Source organism: Carcharodon carcharias, chromosome 32 (genome assembly GCF_017639515.1).
Source record: "Carcharodon carcharias isolate sCarCar2 chromosome 32, sCarCar2.pri, whole genome shotgun sequence".
Lineage (NCBI taxonomy): Eukaryota > Metazoa > Chordata > Chondrichthyes > Lamniformes > Lamnidae > Carcharodon > Carcharodon carcharias.
Genome location: NC_054498.1, coordinates 14,508,857 through 14,529,204, shown reverse-complemented (window position 1 = coordinate 14,529,204; position 20,348 = coordinate 14,508,857). Strand labels below are relative to the sequence as shown.

The 20,348-nt window shown below is 43.7% G+C and overlaps 1 protein-coding gene across 3 annotated transcripts in view; it reads right to left on the bottom strand.

The window, feature by feature from the left end:
- Nucleotides 1–20,348, bottom strand: part of LOC121272151 (dual oxidase 1-like) — a 115,289-nt gene that overhangs the window by 68,301 nt on the left and 26,640 nt on the right. For all 3 annotated transcript variants that reach the window (XM_041178660.1, XM_041178659.1, XM_041178661.1), the window contains 7 exons: nt 19,287–19,488; nt 17,234–17,400; nt 5,715–5,775; nt 5,499–5,595; nt 4,355–4,442; nt 2,658–2,760; nt 1,266–1,438 (listed from right to left, as the gene is read on the bottom strand). In XM_041178660.1, coding sequence (XP_041034594.1) covers nt 1,266–1,438; nt 2,658–2,760; nt 4,355–4,442; nt 5,499–5,595; nt 5,715–5,775; nt 17,234–17,400; nt 19,287–19,488 — 891 coding nt within the window. The remainder of the gene's footprint in view (nt 1–1,265; nt 1,439–2,657; nt 2,761–4,354; nt 4,443–5,498; nt 5,596–5,714; nt 5,776–17,233; nt 17,401–19,286; nt 19,489–20,348) is intronic.

Sequence of the window (20,348 nt, the reverse complement as noted above, 5' to 3'; positions counted from 1 at the left end):
AGCTGGCATGGCTATGAGGTGTCATGGGGTTTGGGTGGGAGGCATGGGTTGGCATAGGGGCCATGAGGGGTCATGGGGGTGGGTAGAGGGTTAGTTGGTATAGGTTAGCATGGATGGGGCATATGGATTGTGTGGGAGAGTGAGGGTTGAGTGCTGGAAGGATTTTTTTTTTTGTTTCATTCTTTTTAAAAAACTTATTTAGACACAGTGCTGGAGCACAAAGGCAGGCCTTCCACCCAACCTGCCTCCACACAGGCAGCCTCTGCAATGGTTCCGGGGTGGTCCGCCCCGACTCCTGTTTCAGCCCCCCACCCCACCCCTCCCCCGACCGAAAATCTGACCTCCGGGCAGACATTTTTAAAGGTTGGGTTCACCAAGATGTGAAATTCCCCGGATCGGCACACCCGACCTGGGGATGAGAATTTGGCCCTTGGTTAGGCATGTCAAGCTTCAGTTTCCAAAGTATGAAAACAAGGAAGTTGTACAAAACCTTTGTAAATGACTGTTTAGGCCTCAGCTTAGTGTCCAGCTCTGGGTGGCACACCAGAGGAAGGATATTAAGACTTTGGCTGGTGTGTAGAGGAGATTTGCCCGAATAATACCTGCAATGTGCAGAATAAAGAAGCTGGGATTGTTCTCATTAGAGCAAAAAAGGGGTGATTTAATAGAGGTGTTCAAAATTATGAGCAGTTTTAATAGACTAAATATGGAAAAACTCTTCCCACTGACTGATGTGATAATAACCAGAGGTCACAAAATTGGCAAAAGAACCAGAGGGAAGATGGGGAAGTTTTTTTAATACTGTGAGTGGTGACGATCTGGAATGGACTGCCTGAAAGGAGGTGGAAGCAGATTCAATAGCAAATTTCAAGAGCGAACTGGGTATGTACTTGAAAAGGAAAAAAATTGCAGGGCTACGGAGAAAGAGCAAGGGAATGGGACTAATTTAATAGCTCTTTCAAAGAGCTGGCACAGGCATGATGGGCTGAATAGCAGTCTGTGATGCAACATTTTAAGATAGATGAAGCAAAGAAAGATAAAGCATTCATAGTTTTGAAATCCTGGGAAAGATTGACTTGGCTCATGCTTTTCAAATCGATCGAGTGGTGGAATATTGTGGACAATCATTACGTTAAGAGGCAGATATGTCATGGGTGTTCTTCACTCTGTTGAGAACTAAATTTTAAAACAGACACATTGCTTAACTTTTGGCATAGTTTCTTTTTCTGTCACTTTTTTCAGACAGGAGTGAGCAGTTACCTAACCTCTGGCTTCTCGCTGTGGAGGCGAGTGTTGAGACTTGACCAGTTTGTGATTGGTTGGAGATCAAAGATTTGACGTGCTTGGTTGTAACTTGGAAGGCCACTGTCTCTCCCTCGCTGGATATCAAGAGCAACCACGTCTGATCTTGTAAACCTCAGAGGTCCATACATGAAATCTGTCATAAGTAAATACCATAGTCAACAAGACTGCATGCTGTTTAAACCAGTCAAATAACAGCAGTAGAACAGCAGGACTTAATGTAATTCCCACACCAATACTACAGTATGAAAAAAGGAACAAAAACTTACTAGACTTCAATATTGCTGAATAAAGAGACATGCTGTCGGAACTTTTTGTCTTGTACTTATCAGAAGACACACAAGAATGTCAAATTTCAAAGGAAGCAACTGCATGAGAAAATGGTGCTGACTGGTTGGTAAGTTGACTTTGATTGGTTGAGGCGTTGCCATGGAGAATACAGCAGAGGAACTATTGTCCCCCATGCTTTTGTTTAATTCAGAAAAAGGCACAATGCCTGGACTTGTTACTTTTGCCTGCCGAGGACAGGTCCTCATGTATGAATGCATGTATGTACATGTATGTACATGTATGTACATGTATGTACATAGCTTCCAGCAAGAATAAGTGAGCCACATTGCAAGCCTGGCTCATAATCTTAAACTTATCAATGCAGTTCCATGAATCAGTGAATACTCAAATTATGCTAACATGGATTGTGCAACTTTTCAAACACATCGAGTCCATAAAAGGGAGGGAAAGACTTGGGGGAGAACTTAAGTAGTGTTCCATTTATGACGCATGTGGTTACATGATCACACATATTTTAAATACTGGAAAATAAATCCACTGCTTATTGCACTAATGTTAAATCCATTGCTTGAAGAATATTTTGTGTCCAATTTAAGCAGAAAACATTTTCAATCATTACAACCCACTGTTTTCCACTTGATACAGCTGGGTTAGAGGTTGGGGTATGTGAAGTTTAAATATTTTCATCTTGAGAAACGTTTAAAGAAATATAGAGCATTTTTCATTCAGTGTAAAATCATGCTTGCATCATGCTTCACTTAAAAGCATTGGAGGGCTTCCTGGTGTATCTGTTTAATGCGCTTTGAACCAATGAGGAGAGCACCTCAATGTAACACCAGATAGCACAGTGTCCTGTTGCTGTTGCAGTTCACACACAATCTGTTTACTGACACAAGAAAACTACTTAAATAGAGGAGACCAAGTTGCACGACACAAGGGACTCCGTGTACATCTTTAACTTGTTTTGAGCTGTCAAAGGGCCCAGTAAATATCGGCCGCTTTATGGCAGCTCTCAAATTTAACCTGTCAACTTATTTAGCTTTTATTCACAGACTGCGTTTTACCTCTTAGATCTGACACCACAACATTGTCCTCTCGTTCTGCGATTTGAGAAGCCATCCCCAGGATCACATCATCTATGTCCTGTGGTCCTTTCAAGTTTGGATTCTAGCACCAAGAAAACAACAAAGCTTGCAAGTAAATGGACAAGAAAAATATCGACCAATAAAGATCAAATGCCACAAATAAATACCCTGAAAGTAGATTAACAGTTGTAAGAATGTGCATTTGTTGTATTTTGATTTGCACGTTAGCAGAAAGTGCCAATGACTTTACAATTACAACTTTTGTTACTGCTTTGACCTGACCCTCCCTAATATTAACATAAAATAAGGGGGTAACATTTGTTAATTATTTATTTGCAGGATGTGGGCGCTGCTGGTAAGTCCACCATTCTATAATGCCCATCCCTACTTGTGCTTGAGAGGGTGCTGGTGACAACCAAGTGGCATGCCAGGCAAATATTTCGGAGCGAAGTTGACAGTCAACTACATTGCTGTGGATCTTTTTGAAAAATTCTTTCACAGGACGTGGGCATCGCTGGCTAGGGCAGCGTTTTTATTGCCCATCCCTAATTGCCCTTGAGAAGGTGGTGGTGAGTTGCCTCCTTGAACTGCTGCAGTCCATGTGGTGTAGGTACACCCACAGCGCTGTTCAGGGGGGAGCTCCAGGATTTTGACCCAGCGACAGTGAAGGAATGGCAATTAAGTTCCAAGTTAGGATAGTGTGTGGCTTGGAGAGGAACTTGCAGGTGGTGGTGTTCCCATGTGTCTGCTGCCCTTGGTGGTAGAGGTCATGGGTTTGGAAGGTCTGGAGTCACACATACACCAGACTGGGTAAGGAGTCACACATACACTGGGTAAGGATCGCAGGTTTCATTTCCTAAAGGACATCAGTGAACTAGTTGATTTATACATTAATCCAGTAATTTTATGGTCACCATTACTGACACTACTTTTTATTCCAGGTTTATTTATTTAACTGAATTTAAATTCCACAGCAAGGCCATCGATACCCCAGCCTTACCTTGAAGTCCAGCTTCATAACCTCCTATTGTTTGGGGAGTGCCCACCATTTGAACCTGGTACTGCTGGGACTGCAGAGCTGCGGGCCAATCAGATATCAGATTAGCTGGCAGCTCTCTAAAGTGGGACTCCCTCCCCACCTCCCCAAACCACCCCCCCCCCCACCCCCCCAACCCCCACGGTCAGATGGGGGCGAAACTCTCGACCTGAGACAATTAACATTGCCCCCAGCCTGAAATGGCTGCAGAGCAGTTGAGTTTTTGGTGAGTGTGCTCCCTGCTGACCTTTTAGTCATGGGGGTGAATGGGGAGGGGCAGGAAATACAGCACCTTGTAAAATCCAGCCCTTTTTTAACAAAAGTTAACATACTATTTGCCTCCCTAATTGCTTGCGTATCTGAATGTTAACATTCTACGATGTACAAGAACACCCAGGTCCCTCTGAATGCAAACATTTCCCAGTTTCTCAACCTTCAAACAGTATTGCGCTTTTTATTTCATACCTAAATGGATAACTTCATACGTCACCACATTGTATTCCATCTCTTTCATGGTAGATTTTATTCTGGTACCATTCCTCAGACTTATTAAACTTCAGTTAACAATTTATCATGGTGGAATTTAGAGTCATGCCCTCTCACTTTCCAGCTCTGTCCTGTGACCATGACATTATCATACCTCTCTACTCCAGAAGTTATTACACATTCGAAATGCTCGGTCTTCTCTGTTAACATTCGTAACATTTCGGAACAGACAGGCTTTGGTCCTGGAAAAGCCAAATGGGAGCTACCTTCAATTTCAGAGCAGTTTATACATTTCACTTATACTTAGTTCAAAAGCAACTAGAATTTAGGAATTTCTCAATGAAAAAAGGAACAAGATCCATCTAGTTTCTCTTCTACTATCTTGGTAATACATAGCACATAATAATGGAGTTAATGACTAATCACAGCAATCGATCTCTATCAACTGGTCCACAACAGGCCCAGACATGAGGGATGTCCAAAAGGGCTTCACAGGTACTCAATTACCTTTGAAGTTTGGCTACTGCTGTTATTTACAGAAATGTAGACACAATGTATTCACCGCAAGCTCACACCAATGCTACTGAAATTTGTTTTGGTGATTTTGGCTGAGGAATGAATGTTGTTCAAGGCATTGGGATAATTCCAAAACACTCCACTGTATCTTTTACATCCACAAACAGAAAAACAGAGCCTTGGTTTAGCATCTTGTCAGCACCTTCAGTTCCCCTTAGTGCTGCCCTGCAATGCCTACAGCCGATGTTTTGCTGCTTAAGTCCTGCAGTGCAGTTTGAGCCTACAATCTTTTGACTCAGAAGTGAGAGCATAATCAACTGAGCCAAGCTAACTTCAGCTCTGACAGACTTTTACATTATCAAACTGATATTTAAAGTGTAGGCCAAATTATTTAGGTACAATGTGTTGTAAGATGTGTGTAGTTCGGTAGGTCTCATTAAGAGGTTCTTAGTCTTAAGTTGTTCTACAGTAAATAATTATTAACTACTAGTAACTATATATATATGTACAGTAAAGGTCTTAGTTAAGAGCTGTCTTCATGCTTGCTTATACACATGGCTCTGTCTGCTACAAGACTGATCTCTAGGTGCAGGTCATGTGTTCTTTTACATCATAGTGTGGGCAGTACTGTACTCAGTCCCATGTTAACACTTTATGTGCCAGACCCTTATACTACACTTTGAATTAAAGACTCTAGCAAAGCAATAGACACTGAGCAGGCACACTGGGTCACCCGTATAAATATAGAGTAAACATTAAGTCAACATAATCGTCATCTCTACCTCATGTAGACACCTGATGGAACCAGGGAGTTGATTATTCTAATAGCAGCTGACTGAAATTCAGGTGAGATGCCAGGATCTACTTGTTTTTTATAACCTGAAAAACAGTTGACAAATCAGAAATGCTCAACATTACTTTCTAGAAATGTATGTAATTTGTTTTAAATTGTCGCAATGTGCCGGAATTTCTATGAAAACATAAACCCCTAAACTGACCTCCATATCTGCTCACATTCTGTCCAATGAAGGCTGGCAGCCACTCATAAAATATGATGCGCTGCAAAGATAAGAAAACATTGTCAACCAAGGTTTCTTAAATATACTTGGTATATTCTGATGAGGCAAGTGATGTTATAAATTCTTTCAAATGTGTGTATGGCCCTAAACGTACACCCTTGAATGGGAGCAGAGTGCCACTGGGTTGCCTCTCTATTCAGATGCTTTGCACCAGAGTTTGAAGAATCCAAACACCATGTACTCCTGTCCACGCCAAAAGATGAGAACTCCACAGAATTGCCTCTTACGTCTCAGGCTAAAACTAGATTTCTTAATACCGTTCTTGATTAAGCAGAAGCAGACTAATCATCAGAAATTTTCTTAAATTACATGTTGGAAATAATACAATCTCTTCGATCTTAAAATCTGTTAATTGGGTCTTTAAAGAACATGAAGCAGATCTGACAGAGGAAATTTAAATTCACTGTCAGAATGTGGATTTAAGCAATGGCTTTTAATAACAGATCAGAAAAATTCCTTTCATACAAGGCACAGAAATGCATTTTCAGTTAGGTGAAGAAAGTGCTCTTGATTTTTGCCATGATTTGCGTTATCTTCCAGCACCTGACTTGCATCTCAGATGGTGTGGCCTCAAAGACACCGATTATTATTATTTGAAAGCAATAAGTATTCACAACATCTCGAGAACCAGCGACATTGGGTGAAATTTAATGCCCTCCCTCGAAGCAACTTTGGCAGGAGTCGGGGGGAGGGGGTGGGGGAGGGGGATTTAATTGGGCAGGAGGGGTTGGAATTCCGCCGTCATCCTGCCTCTGCCCAGATTAAGTCTGGGGTGGGAAGGCTCTTGGATGACCCTTTTGTCCCAATGCCATTTGAGGCCCCTAAGTGGGCAATTAGTGCCTGCTTAATGGGGCCTCATCCTGCCACCACTGGGATTCAACCAGCAGCGGGCAGGGCACCCGCCACATGGGAAACCTGAAAAACAAACCCAATGGCAAGCTCCCATGGAGGTCCTTTGTTCAAAGGCACTCAGTGCTTGATCAAGGGACCCAGCATCGAGAACAGGGAGGGAGGTGGGGCCCGGTGAGGGTCACTCCCTGCCCTTTCTTCTGAACCCACTATCCCTTCCCTGCCCCGCTAGTGACATCCCCACTCCTCCCAAACACCCCGTCCACCATTCTCACCCTTCTGTGGCGTGGGGTCCCTCGTACATCCTGAGCCCCTGGTGGATGCAGTACTGACAGCTGCCACTAGTCTGGCTGGCACTGCCTGCAATGGACAGCTGCCAGCCCCTGATTGGTCGACAGCTGCATTTCTGTGCCTGGGGTCCTCGGTCCTGGGGAAGGCCCACCACTGACTGCTTAAATGCCTAAGCAGCACTTAAAATGGTTGGTCTTCCTCAAAGGAGACAACATGGGGCTCTCGCCAACTCTCCAGCCAATGGGCAAGGCTCCCGTCACATGGATTAAGTTCCACCCATTATTCTGATCCAATTAATGGGTAATGACTTCCCTCTTGGAGACCGAGAGAAACCGCCCCAGAAATGTACACATCCTCTGCAATATGCATATTGCCTTAACTCAGGTACCAAAGCAAATGAATTGCTTTCAGAATGCAGATAAACAGTTTCATTTAAAGTGTATTCTGCATTAGCAGGTTGAAAATTTCATGCACATAAGATGTAATAGAGACAGAGCATTGAAACGTAATGTAGCATGTAAGTTAAAAGTGACACCACAAGTGCACCAGTATCTCACTTCAGTGTTAATTAAACCTGCTTTTAAAGGCAAATAAGATATAGGTTGGAAACCAGCAAATAATCTATTTTAAAAAAGTCCAAAGTATGCAACTCTGAATGGACCTAATTAATGTTAAAATCATAACAAAGATGTCCGTGAGGAACACATTTTGGCAGTTAACTGTTCTCTGCTGCATTCTCCATGGCATTGCCTCTACCAGCCAGAGTCCACTTGCCAACTAATCAACACTCTCTTCTCATGTAGTACGAATTGTTGTTCTTTTCACTGTTGTTTTATCTTGTGGAGCTGTCCTGATGAGTGCAAGGCAAAAAGCTCCGACTGTACATATTTTTCAGTTTCTTTACATCAGCTTTTTAAAAATTCTTCACAAACAAGACAAAGCCCATTTTAAATTCACAAATCTTCAACAAAGTGGGAACATTTGGAACTCCTATTGCGATTAAATATAGTAGTGGTCAATTTGGTAAATAACACAAATGATCTCTGTCTGTAACTGAGCTCTGAGCAACTTGCAAATATTCCAGAGTCCTCAGAGATTTTATCAGAATCCGATGAAATGTCATTGTAACATGAAACGTTAACTCTTTTTCGCTCTCCAGAGATTCTGCCTGACCTGTTGAGTATTTCCTGCATTCTTTTTTGTCTTTATTTCCAACATCCACGGTGTTTTGCTTTTGTTTTATGACAGTTAACCTGTGGGATAAATTCTCATCATTGCTGTGCCATCACATTCCTTTTCCAAGCCTTAGAAGCTCCATCAGCAATGTTAACTTTCTCATTGTGCAGCTTTGCTGTCTGGCATTCTCCCTCACTCAGCATGACCCAGTCGGGTCTCATTTCTCATTCTGCCCATTGCAGATGCCAGATCAACTTTTGTTTCCCATCTGAACAATATGCCATTGAGCAGTAAAACCATGAGACAGTCTGCTCTTTGTCTATTAGAGCAGAACATTCTGTACAGCAGAATCTTTCCAAACTCGCTTTCTTACTGCCTGGACTCTCACTGTGAAACTATAGACCCTCACAAATTAAGCATCATTCCTCACATAACATGCTGTATTGACTAATAAGCATGAACTGCAACTTCAACTTAGGCATAACTGCCACATCCTGCAAAATCTGCACTTTCCTGAAAAATGGGAACTCATGAGCCATAGAATCAAAGAAGAGCACTGAAAGGGGCCCTTTAGCCCATCAAATCTGTGCTGGGTCTTTTGCAGAGAACTCCACTTAGTCCCACTCCCCAACTCTTTCCCTCAAATCACTGCATTTTTATCTCCAAGTATTTAGCCAACTCCCTTTTGAAAACTACTAATGAGACCCTATTGGGCAGTGCATTATAAATCCTAACTAATCATTGCAGAAAAAATGTATTTCCTCGCGTTGTCAATGGTTCCTTTGTGAATCATCTTGAATCTGTGCCATTTGGTTATCGACCCACCAGCCACTGGAACATAGAAACATAGGACTTAGGAGCAGGAGTCAGCCATTCAGTGCTTCGAGCCTGCTCCATCATTCAATAATGGATCTAATTTTAACTTTAACTCGACATTCCTGCCTATCCCCAATAAACAGATAGTGGTAGTGGTCTCAACTCCACTATGTCTGCCCCCCCATAACCCTCGACTCCCTTGTCTATCAAAAATTTGTCTAACTCTGCCTTAAATAAATTCAATGAGCCAGCCACCACTGCTTTCTGGGGAAGGGAATTCCACATACTAATGACTCTGAGAGAAAAAAAATTTCTCCTCATCTCCATCTTCAGTGATAGACCATTTATTCTTATTCTAGTCTCTCCAATAAGTGGAAACATTCTCCTGGTATCTACCATATCAAGCCCCCACAGGATCTTATATGTTACAATATGATCACCTCTCATTCTCTTAAACTCCAATGGGTATAGACCCAACTTGTTGAACTTTCCACATTAGATAAGCCCCTCATCCCAGGGGTGAGTCACGTGAACCTTCTCTCAACTGATACATTGAAACAGTGTCCTTTTACTTCCTCTGTCCAAGTCCTTCATGATTTTAAATACTTCTATCAAACCCCCTCTCAATCTTCTCTTCTCTCAGAAGGACAATCCCAGTTTCTCCAATCTACCCTTGTTACTCTAATCCTTCAACCCTGGAACAATTCTATTAAAACTCGACCACAACCTCTCTTCACGCCCTTCCAAAAATATGGAGCCCAGAATTGGACGTGATACTTCACCTGGGGTCGAACAAGTGTCTTATGGAAGGCAGGTGAGTAAGGCACCTTTCCATAGCCTCATTTTTAAACGTTGAATGTTTCAACTGCACTTACAAATTTACAGGGAAGTGGTGGCATAGTGGCATTGTCACTGGACTAGTAATCCAGAGATTTCATCCCAAGGAATGACAAGGTCATCCTCCTTAGGTACTTTAATGCCCAAATTGGATGTGACCATGAAATATGGAGTGCAACTATGAGCAAGAATGGGGTGGGGCAGGCCAATGCCAACAGCATCCTACTCTTGACCAATTGTGCCCAATATGGTCCGATTGTGACGAACACAGTCTTCTGCCAGAAGAATCAGCTCAAGGCTGCGTGGAGGCACCCAAGGTCAGGGCATTGGCACCTCGTGGGCTACACCATTGTCTGAGGTAGAGACCTGTGGGTTGTGCTTGTCACGAGGGCCACAAAAGGTTCTGAATATTGCTGGACAAACTGCCGACTTGTGCACTTGATGATGAACATCTGACTGGCGCCAAGACAGCAGAGGACCCAAAATGGTGCCTGAAGAAAGCTGAGCTTTGCAGTATTGAAGGACCTAGGACTGCAGGAAGAGTTCCAGGCCCAGTTGCACAGTGCACTGGAGCAGGTGTCCACAACCGATGCCATTTCCATCCAGGCATACTGGGAGCAACTCCAGTCCGCTGTCCTAGACACCTGCGCATGGACAATCAGGTTCATGTCACGGTGGAGTCAAGGCTGGTTTGACATCAATTACACCACAACCTGTGATCTCCTCGAGTGGAAGCGAGCAGCCTTCATCGCTTGGCAAAGTCTACCATGTACCCAGCGAATGATGGCAGTGTACCACCAACTGAAAGCTGAAGTCCAGCGACATATAAAAGACAACTGGTAGGTGGACAAGGCGCTCAAGATTCAGGCCTAAACCGACCAGCATGACACATGCAATTTCTTCCAGGCTACCAAGATGATCTACAGACCCCGCTTGACCAGGAAAAAACCCTCCTCGATCACAGGATGGCTCCTATCCAGATCCTCAAGGACGACAACGCCACCCGTCAGCGTTGGAAGGAGCATTTTGAACTGCTCCTCAATTAGGGCTTTACCGTATCGGAGGAGATCCTCCAAGCCAACCCACAACACCGGGTAGGATTTCAGGTCATTGGGTGGGCATGGTGGGTGGGCCCGGGAAACAGGCCGCTGACCACGAAAGGCCCCCAACCGCGATTTCATGCTGGCTGGCCAATAGTCAGCCGGCATGAAATGTGCGCTGAAAGGTTCAGCACTGCTGGGGTGGAGGGCGACGATGGGAGGGGGGCTGGTGTAAGGGGGCAGTGGGAGAGGGGGTGAAGGAGAGCGAGCGCTGCTGAAGTCAGCGCAGGCACAGGGGAGCGCGCAATGAAAGCTCCTTGAAGGCAGAGAGCTGCCTCAGGGAGCTGGAGAATTTAAAAGCAAGAAATAAGGATGTAAAAATGCAGAAAAAAAAGTCCACACATCGGACTCACTCACCTGAATATACAGATGGTAAAAATTTCACCCAAACATTTTTATAATTTTTTATTTGATCTTGGAAACCTCATACTGCCCTTGGGTGAGGTTTCCTCAAAAATCCGAAGCCCGCCCACCAACCGTAACCTTGGACGGGCTGTGAAAAATCGCTTCCAGTTGAAACTTTAATGGCCCTCATAGGCCTCTTAATTGTCGGCGGGCACGCTGCCAACTCGAGTGCACGCCCACCATCCGAAATATTGCGCGAGTGGGCGATGACGTTGGGACGCTCGTCCGACATCATCGCACGCTATCTTACACCCAATCGGATTGGGCACCTGCCCCGGGCGTAAAATTCTGCCCACCCTGTGGAAGATTCCCTTGGCGATCCAACAACCATCGATGAGCTTAAGCGGGCGATCCAACAAATGAAAACCAACAAAGCTTGTGGGCCAGACAGTGTACCCGCAGGAGGTCTACCATGCTGGCACCTATCAGCTCGTGTCATGACACCACCAGATCATCTTCTGCCTCTGGGACTAAGAGGACATCCCCCCGCGACTTCATGAACGTGACCATCATTACTATCCATAAGAAGGGGGACAAATCTGATTCCAAGTGACTACAGGGGGATTTCCCTCCTGTCCATTGTGGGTAAGATCCTGGCCCGCCTCTTCCCGAACCACCTTCATCCGGTCACTGAGGAGATACTTCCAGAAACCCAGTGTGGTTTCCGACCATCCCGGGGTACTGCGAACACGGCCGTTGTGACTAGACAGATCCAGGAAAAATGTCAGGAGCAAAATCAAGAATTGTTCCTCACCTTCATCGCCCTGACCAAGGCATTTGATTCTTTAAATTGTATAGCTCTATGGATTGTCCTCCAACGCTTTGGTTGCCTGTTGAAGTTTGTCACCATCCTGAGACTTCTGCATGACAACATGGCCACCACCTTCCTGAGTACAGGATCTGAATCTGACACCTTTCACAACCGGACCGGGAACAAACAAGATAATGTGATCGCCCCCAGCTTGTTCACCATTTACCTGACCATCATTGTCCACTTCATCCATGATGACCTACCACCTGGTGTCAGCATTCAGTATCATCTGACTGGGAAGCTCTTCAACCTTGGTCGCTTCTGGGAAAAAACTGTACTCACCACCATGGACATCCACGTCCTTCAGTTTGTGGATGAACACTGCGTGATGGCTCACTCTGTACAGGACATGCAAATATTGCTTGACCTCTTCAACATCTCATATCATAGGCTTGGCCTGTCCTTAAACATCGCCAAGACGAAGGTCCTTCAACCTTCCCCGAGCCAGTTAAACATCCCCTGCACCACCTACATAGATGGGGTGGCTCTGGAATATGCGCAGCACTTCCCTTATCTCAACAGTCATCTGTCCCAAGGGACTACCATCGATGAGGGAGTCCAACACCGAGTCAACTGCGCCAGTACTGCCTTCCTCAAGCTGCACCAATGTGTCTTTGCCAGCAGGGACCTTTGGAAGTCAACAAAGGTTCTGGTTTATAAGGCAATTGTGTTGACCACCCTCCTTTACTGCAGCGAAACATGGACTGTCTACCGATGCCACATTAAGATCCTTGCGAGCTTCCATCAGCGGTGCTTGTGTCGAATCCTGGGGATCAAATGGGAGGACGGCTGGACTAACATAAATGTCCTCTATGAAGTTGCGTCTACCAGCATTGAAGGCCTGCTCCTACGGAACCAACTCTAATGGACAGGCCATTGCATCTGGATGCCTGAAACTCTCAGCAGGTTCTCTTCTCTCAGCTCTCCATTGGCCAATGCTCAAAGGACAGCCAAAGGAAACGGTATAAGGATGTGCTCAAGGTTGCCGTAAAGCACGGAGGCATTAGTACCACTGACTGGAAGGACAATGCTGCTGATCATTCGGCATGGCATCACCAGCCTGGTGCAAGCCACTTAGAGGCTCAGCAACTTGACAGCGAGGTGCAACAGTGGCAGCAGAGGAAGGACAGGGAAGCTAACCCGGTGCTGTGATTTCCACTCCCCTGCACAACAATGTGCCCCCACTGTGGAAGAACATGTAGATCCAGTATTGGACTCCTCAGTCACCTGAAATCTCACCAAGCCTGACGGACGTCATCCTCAATTCCGAGAGACCGACGATGACGACAAAGATGAATTCAGTGACCCAGGGTAACGCTCTGGGGACCCGGGTTCAAATCCCACCATGGCAGATGGCAACATTTGAATTCAACAATAAAATATGGAATTAAAAGTCTAATGATGACCATGAAACCATTGCTGTAAAAACCATCTGGTTCACTAATATTCTTTAGGGAAGGAAGTCTGCCGTTCTTCATCATTCTGGCCTAGATGTGACTCCAGACACAGAGCAATGTGGTTGACTCTTAAATGCCCTCTGAAAAGTCCTAGCAAGCTACTCAGTTCTCAAGGGCAATTAGGGATTGGCAATAAATGCTGGCCTAGCATGAACGAATAAAAAAAACCACAATGATCCACCTTCAAACTTAAAAGGCTAACCCCGTGAGAATGGATTAATACTTGCACTCAACTTGTACTCATCACAGCTGTCAATTTGGAAAGTACAGCCTGCAGTGCAATCAGGTTTTTGAAATTATAAATGGAGTGTTCTCTCAACACGATCACTGAACCTATACACTCAATTATTCATCAGAATTTTTGCAGTAATTAAGGTTATCAGAATGTTCCGGAGAGCAAAGCCTTTTTTTTTTTGGTGACCAATGTGATCCTTAAGCACCAGAATTTCATTTTTCAGAGGAGACGGTGGTGTCGCGATGATGTCACTGGATGAGTAATACAGAACCCTAGGCTAATGCTCTGGGCACATGGGTTCATATCCCACCACGGCAGCTGGGAAGTTTGAATTCAAATAATAAACCTGGAATAGCTAGTTTGAAATGTAAAGCTAGTCTTAGTGATGGTGACCATGAAATGATCATCGGCTGTCGTAAAAACCCATCTGGGTTCACTAATATCCTCAGTGGAGGGAAATCTGCCATCCTTGCCCATCTGGCCTAGATGTGAATCTAGACCCACATCAATGTGGTTGACTCTTCTCTGCCCTCTGAAATGGTCTGACAAGCCACTGAATTCAAGGACAAATAGGGGATGGGCAACAAATGCTGGCCTTACCTGAGATATCCACATACCATGAAAGAATAAAAAATAACATTCATTGACTGTGAGCATTGCTGGCAATGCACAGAATTAATGGTCTTGAAAAGGTAGATGCCTTCTTGAACCACTGCAGTTCATAAGAGGAAAAAAGTACACCCACAAGTGCTGTCAGATCGGGAGTTTCAGGATTTAGACCCAACAGCATTGAAGGAACATCGACATATTTCCATGTCAGGGTGGTGTGCAACTTGGGTTGTTAATGGCCGTAAGAAATAGAGAAAAAGTGGCAAAGTTAAGAAACTTAAAGGCCCAACTTGCTCTTAAAGCAATAAGGAACCATTGCATGTGATTAAATAAGATATTGCTGAAAAGAGAGACATGTTGCACTCATCAGAATGTCAAATTTCAAACAATCACAATATTTACACTACAGGAGAAAAGGGTGCTGATTGGTTGGCAAGTCGACTCTAATTGGCTGAAGCACTGCCATGGAGACAGCAATGGGGGAATATAGGCTTCCCTAGCTCCTGGGTAATTCAAAAAAGGCACAAGGTTTGAACATACCCCTTTGGTTTGCAAAGAACAGCTCCCAATGTGTGAATGCAGTCACTTCTCGATGTTGTTCCTTTGTCTTGTATAAGTTGTTGTGATCATTTGAAACTTGGCATTCTTGCATTTGTCCTGATGAGAGCAAGCTGAAAAGCTTCAGCTACATGTCTCTTTTCAGCAATATTCAAGTTCTATAATACTGAGAGCTAAGATACTTGTTACGGTGGCGAGAATGGCTAGGGTGGTTTGTCAAGCTGCAAACTAATCAGGAACTGTAGCAGTGAAACACAGTCAATAGCCAGTTACATAATTAAAATGTAATGTTAAATTTAAGATAATATTTCTGTATTTACAATTTCAAATTCATGTGCCTTTAAAAATGTATGATTTAAAAAAAAATGAGTTAGGTAAAGGTGAGGAAACAAAAAAAAAATGATGGAAATATGTGAGAGGAGATTTGGTAGAGGTTTACAAAATCATGAGGGGTCTGGGCAGAGGCGGTGAAAAAATTCCCAATGGGGGAAGGATTGAGAACAAGAGTGCACAGATTTAAGGTAATTGGCAAAAAAAAGCAATGGAGACATGAACAAAATCTTTTGTCATGCAGTGAGTGATCAGAATGGACTACCTGAGGGTGTGGTGGAGGCGGGTTCAAGCGAGATGTTTTAGGAGGGAATTGGATTACTATCTGAACTAAAAAGAATGTGCAGGGCTGTGGGGAAAAGGCCAGGCAGTGGCACTGGGTAAATTAGCCCTTCAGAGAGCCTGCGCAGACACAACAGGCCGAATGGCCTCCTTTGGTGTTGCAACAACTCTGATTTTGTCAGGTCTAAGAGCGCTTACACCTTGACAAAAACAGGGTAATGCTTGGGGCTAAGATTATCAAATGCATGATGAAAATTCTCTCTGAAGCATTAGTTGTCTTTTTAAAACTGTGACCTGCCATGAATTTTCAGCATTTGCTGTTTTTATTTCAGAATATCAGCACCAACAGGTTTTTTTTAAGACAGTCTGAAAAGGAGAAACAATAACACATTATCCACATAAAATGGGTTTGGATGCAACATTGATCCTTACTCCAATTACCAAACAACCAGTTGGTGCAATAACACTGTGATAGTTTTAATATCCTATCCATAACGAAACTTCTAAAACTGGACACGGTGATCTAAATAAGGCCTAACTATTTTTTTGTGTCATTACATCTTTAGTGTGGAGTCTGTGTTCCTAGTTTTAGCTACCTGAACATGCACTTTCAACAAATGATGTACTTACACCTCTAGGATTCACTGTTTGTCCTCTTTCAATGTTTTTCCACTGAGTGAAAACTTCTGTTTCTTGTTTCTTCCTCCATGATCCAAGAGTGTGCTGGTGACCATGGACTTCCATTTGATTGGTCCATGATTATGCTTGGCAAAGTTCTGCAGTGGTTTGCTGTTGTCTTCTACAGTATGGCTGACCAGGAAACTCTCCTGCTCTTATCGCCTGCCATCAGGGATATTGGAAGGATTTACAGGCTGATAATCGACCTGTTTGGTCATGTTATGAGCTCATCTACCTTGGCCAACAGGTACTGACGTGGTCAAACATACCCACGGTTTGTGACTGACTAAAATGGATAAGGTTCAACCAGGAAGGCTCTGAACACATGAAGAGGCTTCGCCAGGAACTTTCAGAGGTGAAGTTGAGGCATTGGAGGAAGCGCACATACCTCCAAAAAAACCACCTACCCTACCTATCAAGTACCATCTGCCCCATATGTATCAGAGTCTGCAGACTGCCCATTGAACTTATCAGCCATCTCAGCATTCATCAGACTGGAATGCAAGCAAGTCATCCTCGATCCCGAGTGACTGCCTAAGAAATAAGGACACTCATTTTCTCCACTTCAGAAGAACGGAAGGCTGAGGGAAGCCAGTCTGAATTCAAGCAAACACATGTCTGATACTCAATGAATAAGCTGTCGAATGTCAACTATGAAAAGATGGTTTGAATATACAGGTACTTTAGATCTGACAGGACATCACATTGTGGTCAAAAATGTATATACGGTAATGTCCCATGGATCCTTGACATTAAGCAAAGATTCCAGGTGAACTCTTCAAAGCATGGTTCCTAATGAGAGCTGATACCTTTGTAATGGTGACGTTGTTGTGAACGGTTTAGTAATAGTGTATTATAAACACTAATGTTAGAGCCTTACTGATGGCCAATGATCTCAATAAGCAATGATGTTCATGGCTTGTTGAGGAAGAGTGTTCTTAATCTATCCCACTCAATGAGCCACAAGGGTACAAATGAGCAGCAATTCCATTGTTTAAAGTTACCTGAAAGGTGGCAATGACTCGCTTCCTGGCATTCTGGAATAAATCTTCATCCGTCCATGTGGGGTTCTGAGCTTTAAGCTGGGCAGCCAAGTAATTGTGATATCTGAACCAGATGATGCTTTCCGCTTGGAGGAAGGGACTCTCGTTTGCTCTTGCATTTCCAAAATCTTTCAGCAAGAAATGCAAAAAGACAACATCATGAAGATTTGGTGAAATTCATTGTTAACCTTCTTCCCGTCATGAAGGAGCACTGCATTTTTCACTTGCTAAAAGTTGATCTAGATTTAATGACAAAGTATCTGACGTTAGGGTGTGAGCTGCCACAATTCTGTAATTGGGTTCCCCTGAGTGTGCAGAAGCCCTTGTTGGGAATTCCTGGAATTTCTGTCTCCCCTGCATCCCACTGCCAGCACACTGTCCACGTCCCACCCCACAATCCCACATCCACTCCACATACCAATTTTCAAACTTTGGAATTCTCCTCCCTAAAGCCCTCCAGCTTGCTACATAGAGTCATAGAAAGAGCCCATTAAGTCCATAGAGTCCACACCAGTTCTCTGTAGAGCAATCTAATCTGTCCCATTCCCTCACTCTATCCCCACAGCTCTGCAAGTTTATTTCCCTTAAGTGTCCATCCAATTTTCTTTTGAAATCATTCGTCTTCCAACACCCTTGTAGACAGCAGGTTCCAGGTCATTGCGTAGTCACTGTGTAACTAAGTTCTTCCTCACATCCATTCTGCATCTCTTGCCCAAAACCTTAAATATGTATCCTCCAGTCCTTGAACCATCAGCTTATCTTCATCTATGTTACCTAAACTTGTCATAATCTTGTACACCTCTATCAAACGTTCCCTCAATTTGCTTTGCTCCAAGGAGGGCAATCCCAGCTTCTCCTACCTAATGAAATACCTGTGGAAGTTTCCACAAACATTCACTCCTTCCAGCACCGATGCACAGTAGCAGCAGTGTGTACCATCTACAAGATGCACTGCAGGAGTTCACCAATGCTCATTAGACAGCACCTTCCAAACCCATGATCACTACCATCTAGAAGGACAAGGGCAGCAGATGGATGGGAACACCACCACCTGGATGTTCCCCTCCAAGTTACTCACCATCCTGACTTGGAAATATATCGCTGTTCCTTCACTGTCACTGGGTCAAAATCCTGGAACTCCCTTCGTAACACTCTGGGTGTACCTACACCACATAGACTGCAGCGGTTCAAGAAGGTAGTTCACCACTGTCTTCTCAAGGTCAACTAAGGATAGGCAATAAGTTGTGGCCCAGCCAGTGAAGCCCACATGAATGAATAAAACAATAAAAAAGTCCCTCATCCCTGGAACCATTCAGTAGATCTCCTCTGCACACTATCTCTCAAAAACCTCCTCAAAACCTATCTCTTCGACCTGTCTAACTTGCCACTGACGCCTGCTCAGTTTTCTTTCCTCCCTCTCCTTTGCGAAGTATTTTGGGGCGCTAAACTCTCCAACTGTGCAAGGGATCTTGATCCCAGCGCTGAGCAATTGGAAAGGAGCAATAGGCTCATGAATTCACAACTTGGGAGGAACCAGAGGGGAATATTACAAAGAGGGAGGAAGTTAGCTCTGCCAAGATAGGAACCAGAAAAATTATGCTGGAAAGAGTTATACATGGTCTATCATCTATGGATCTGCTACTTTGATATTTCCTCAGTGAAATGATTCTAATTGATGATTCTAATAAACTTCTTCTGGGATTACAGCTTGCGTATTTTGTTTTTAACCAGTATTTGCTGAGGTATGACTAAAAGTAGCACATATGTAACAGAAACTAAAAGCAAAACAACAGATGTTGTTCTATACATCAGATTGGAACCCCCAACTTTCCATCTGTGCATCCAATTCCAATTTATCTGGAAAATAAGCTCATTCGTAATGCATTCGTAATTCTACCTATGCGATACTTAGCTCCACTTCCTGAAAAAAGTAGAGGATATTAGCAGACATCAGTTATAATTCCTCAGGGGTGTGATTACTTAACAAGCCGTATTGTGGAGTCACACTAGTTACCAAAAAGTCCCTGAATTCCATGTTGCTTGGTTGCAGGATCTGCCGTTTTCCACAAGCGAATCAACCCAGTACCTTGCCTCGGTAACAATTTGTCCGAACCAGAAGCCAAAAGCCCATCAGAAAAGGTACGCAAGGCATCACTCCAGGAATGTGATGACCCATAGATAGAACTCCCATCAATCCATGTAGTGGCATGGTTAATCTGGAATAAATTGGTGACAAGACAGATGTAAGTGATCGACAACAACAACGACAACTTATCCTAAACCACTTTGCAGAAGCATCATAAAACAAAGTATAACACGGAGTGACATAAGGAGATTTTAAGTCAGATAAACAAAAATTTGGTCAGAGGGGTAAGGAGTGTCTTAAAGGAGGAAAGCGAGGTAGAGAGCCGGAGAGATTTAGGGAGGGAATTCCAGAGCTTGGGTCCTAGGTAATTGAAGACAGGGTTGCCATTGTTGGAGTGATTAAATTAAAGATGCCAGAATTAGAGGAGTGCTGATATTTCGGAGGGTTCTGGGGCTGATGGGGAGGAGCAAGGCCATGAAGGAATTTGAAAACAAGGATGAGAATTTTAAAATCAAGACATTGGTTGGCCAGGAGCCAATTAGTTCAGTGAGCACATGGGTGGTAGGGGGATGGGATTTGGTGCGAGTCAAGAGTAGGCAGCACTTCTCCACTAATTGTTTCTAATCCATTTTTGTGTTGATAATGTACAGCAGTCTACTGTCCCCAATAACAAGGCAAACCTTTCCATCATACAATGCAACTTAGCTGCAATCTAAATCATTTTTCTGATGTGGTTTAATTTTAACCTCAGGAACTCCCCTCTGTAATTATTATTATTATAGTAGAGGTTAAAACCAGGCATTAAATAGTGAATCATCACCTGAAGTAACACTCCCTTTTGGATGCAGTGTTAATCCAAAGCCCTATAAATCTTGTGAAATGTTATGAAAGGTCGCTTTCTGATGATAGGTCATCGACCTGAAATGTTAACTCTGTTTCTCTGCACAGATGCTGCCTGGCCTGATGAGTTTTTCCTATAATTTTTGTTCT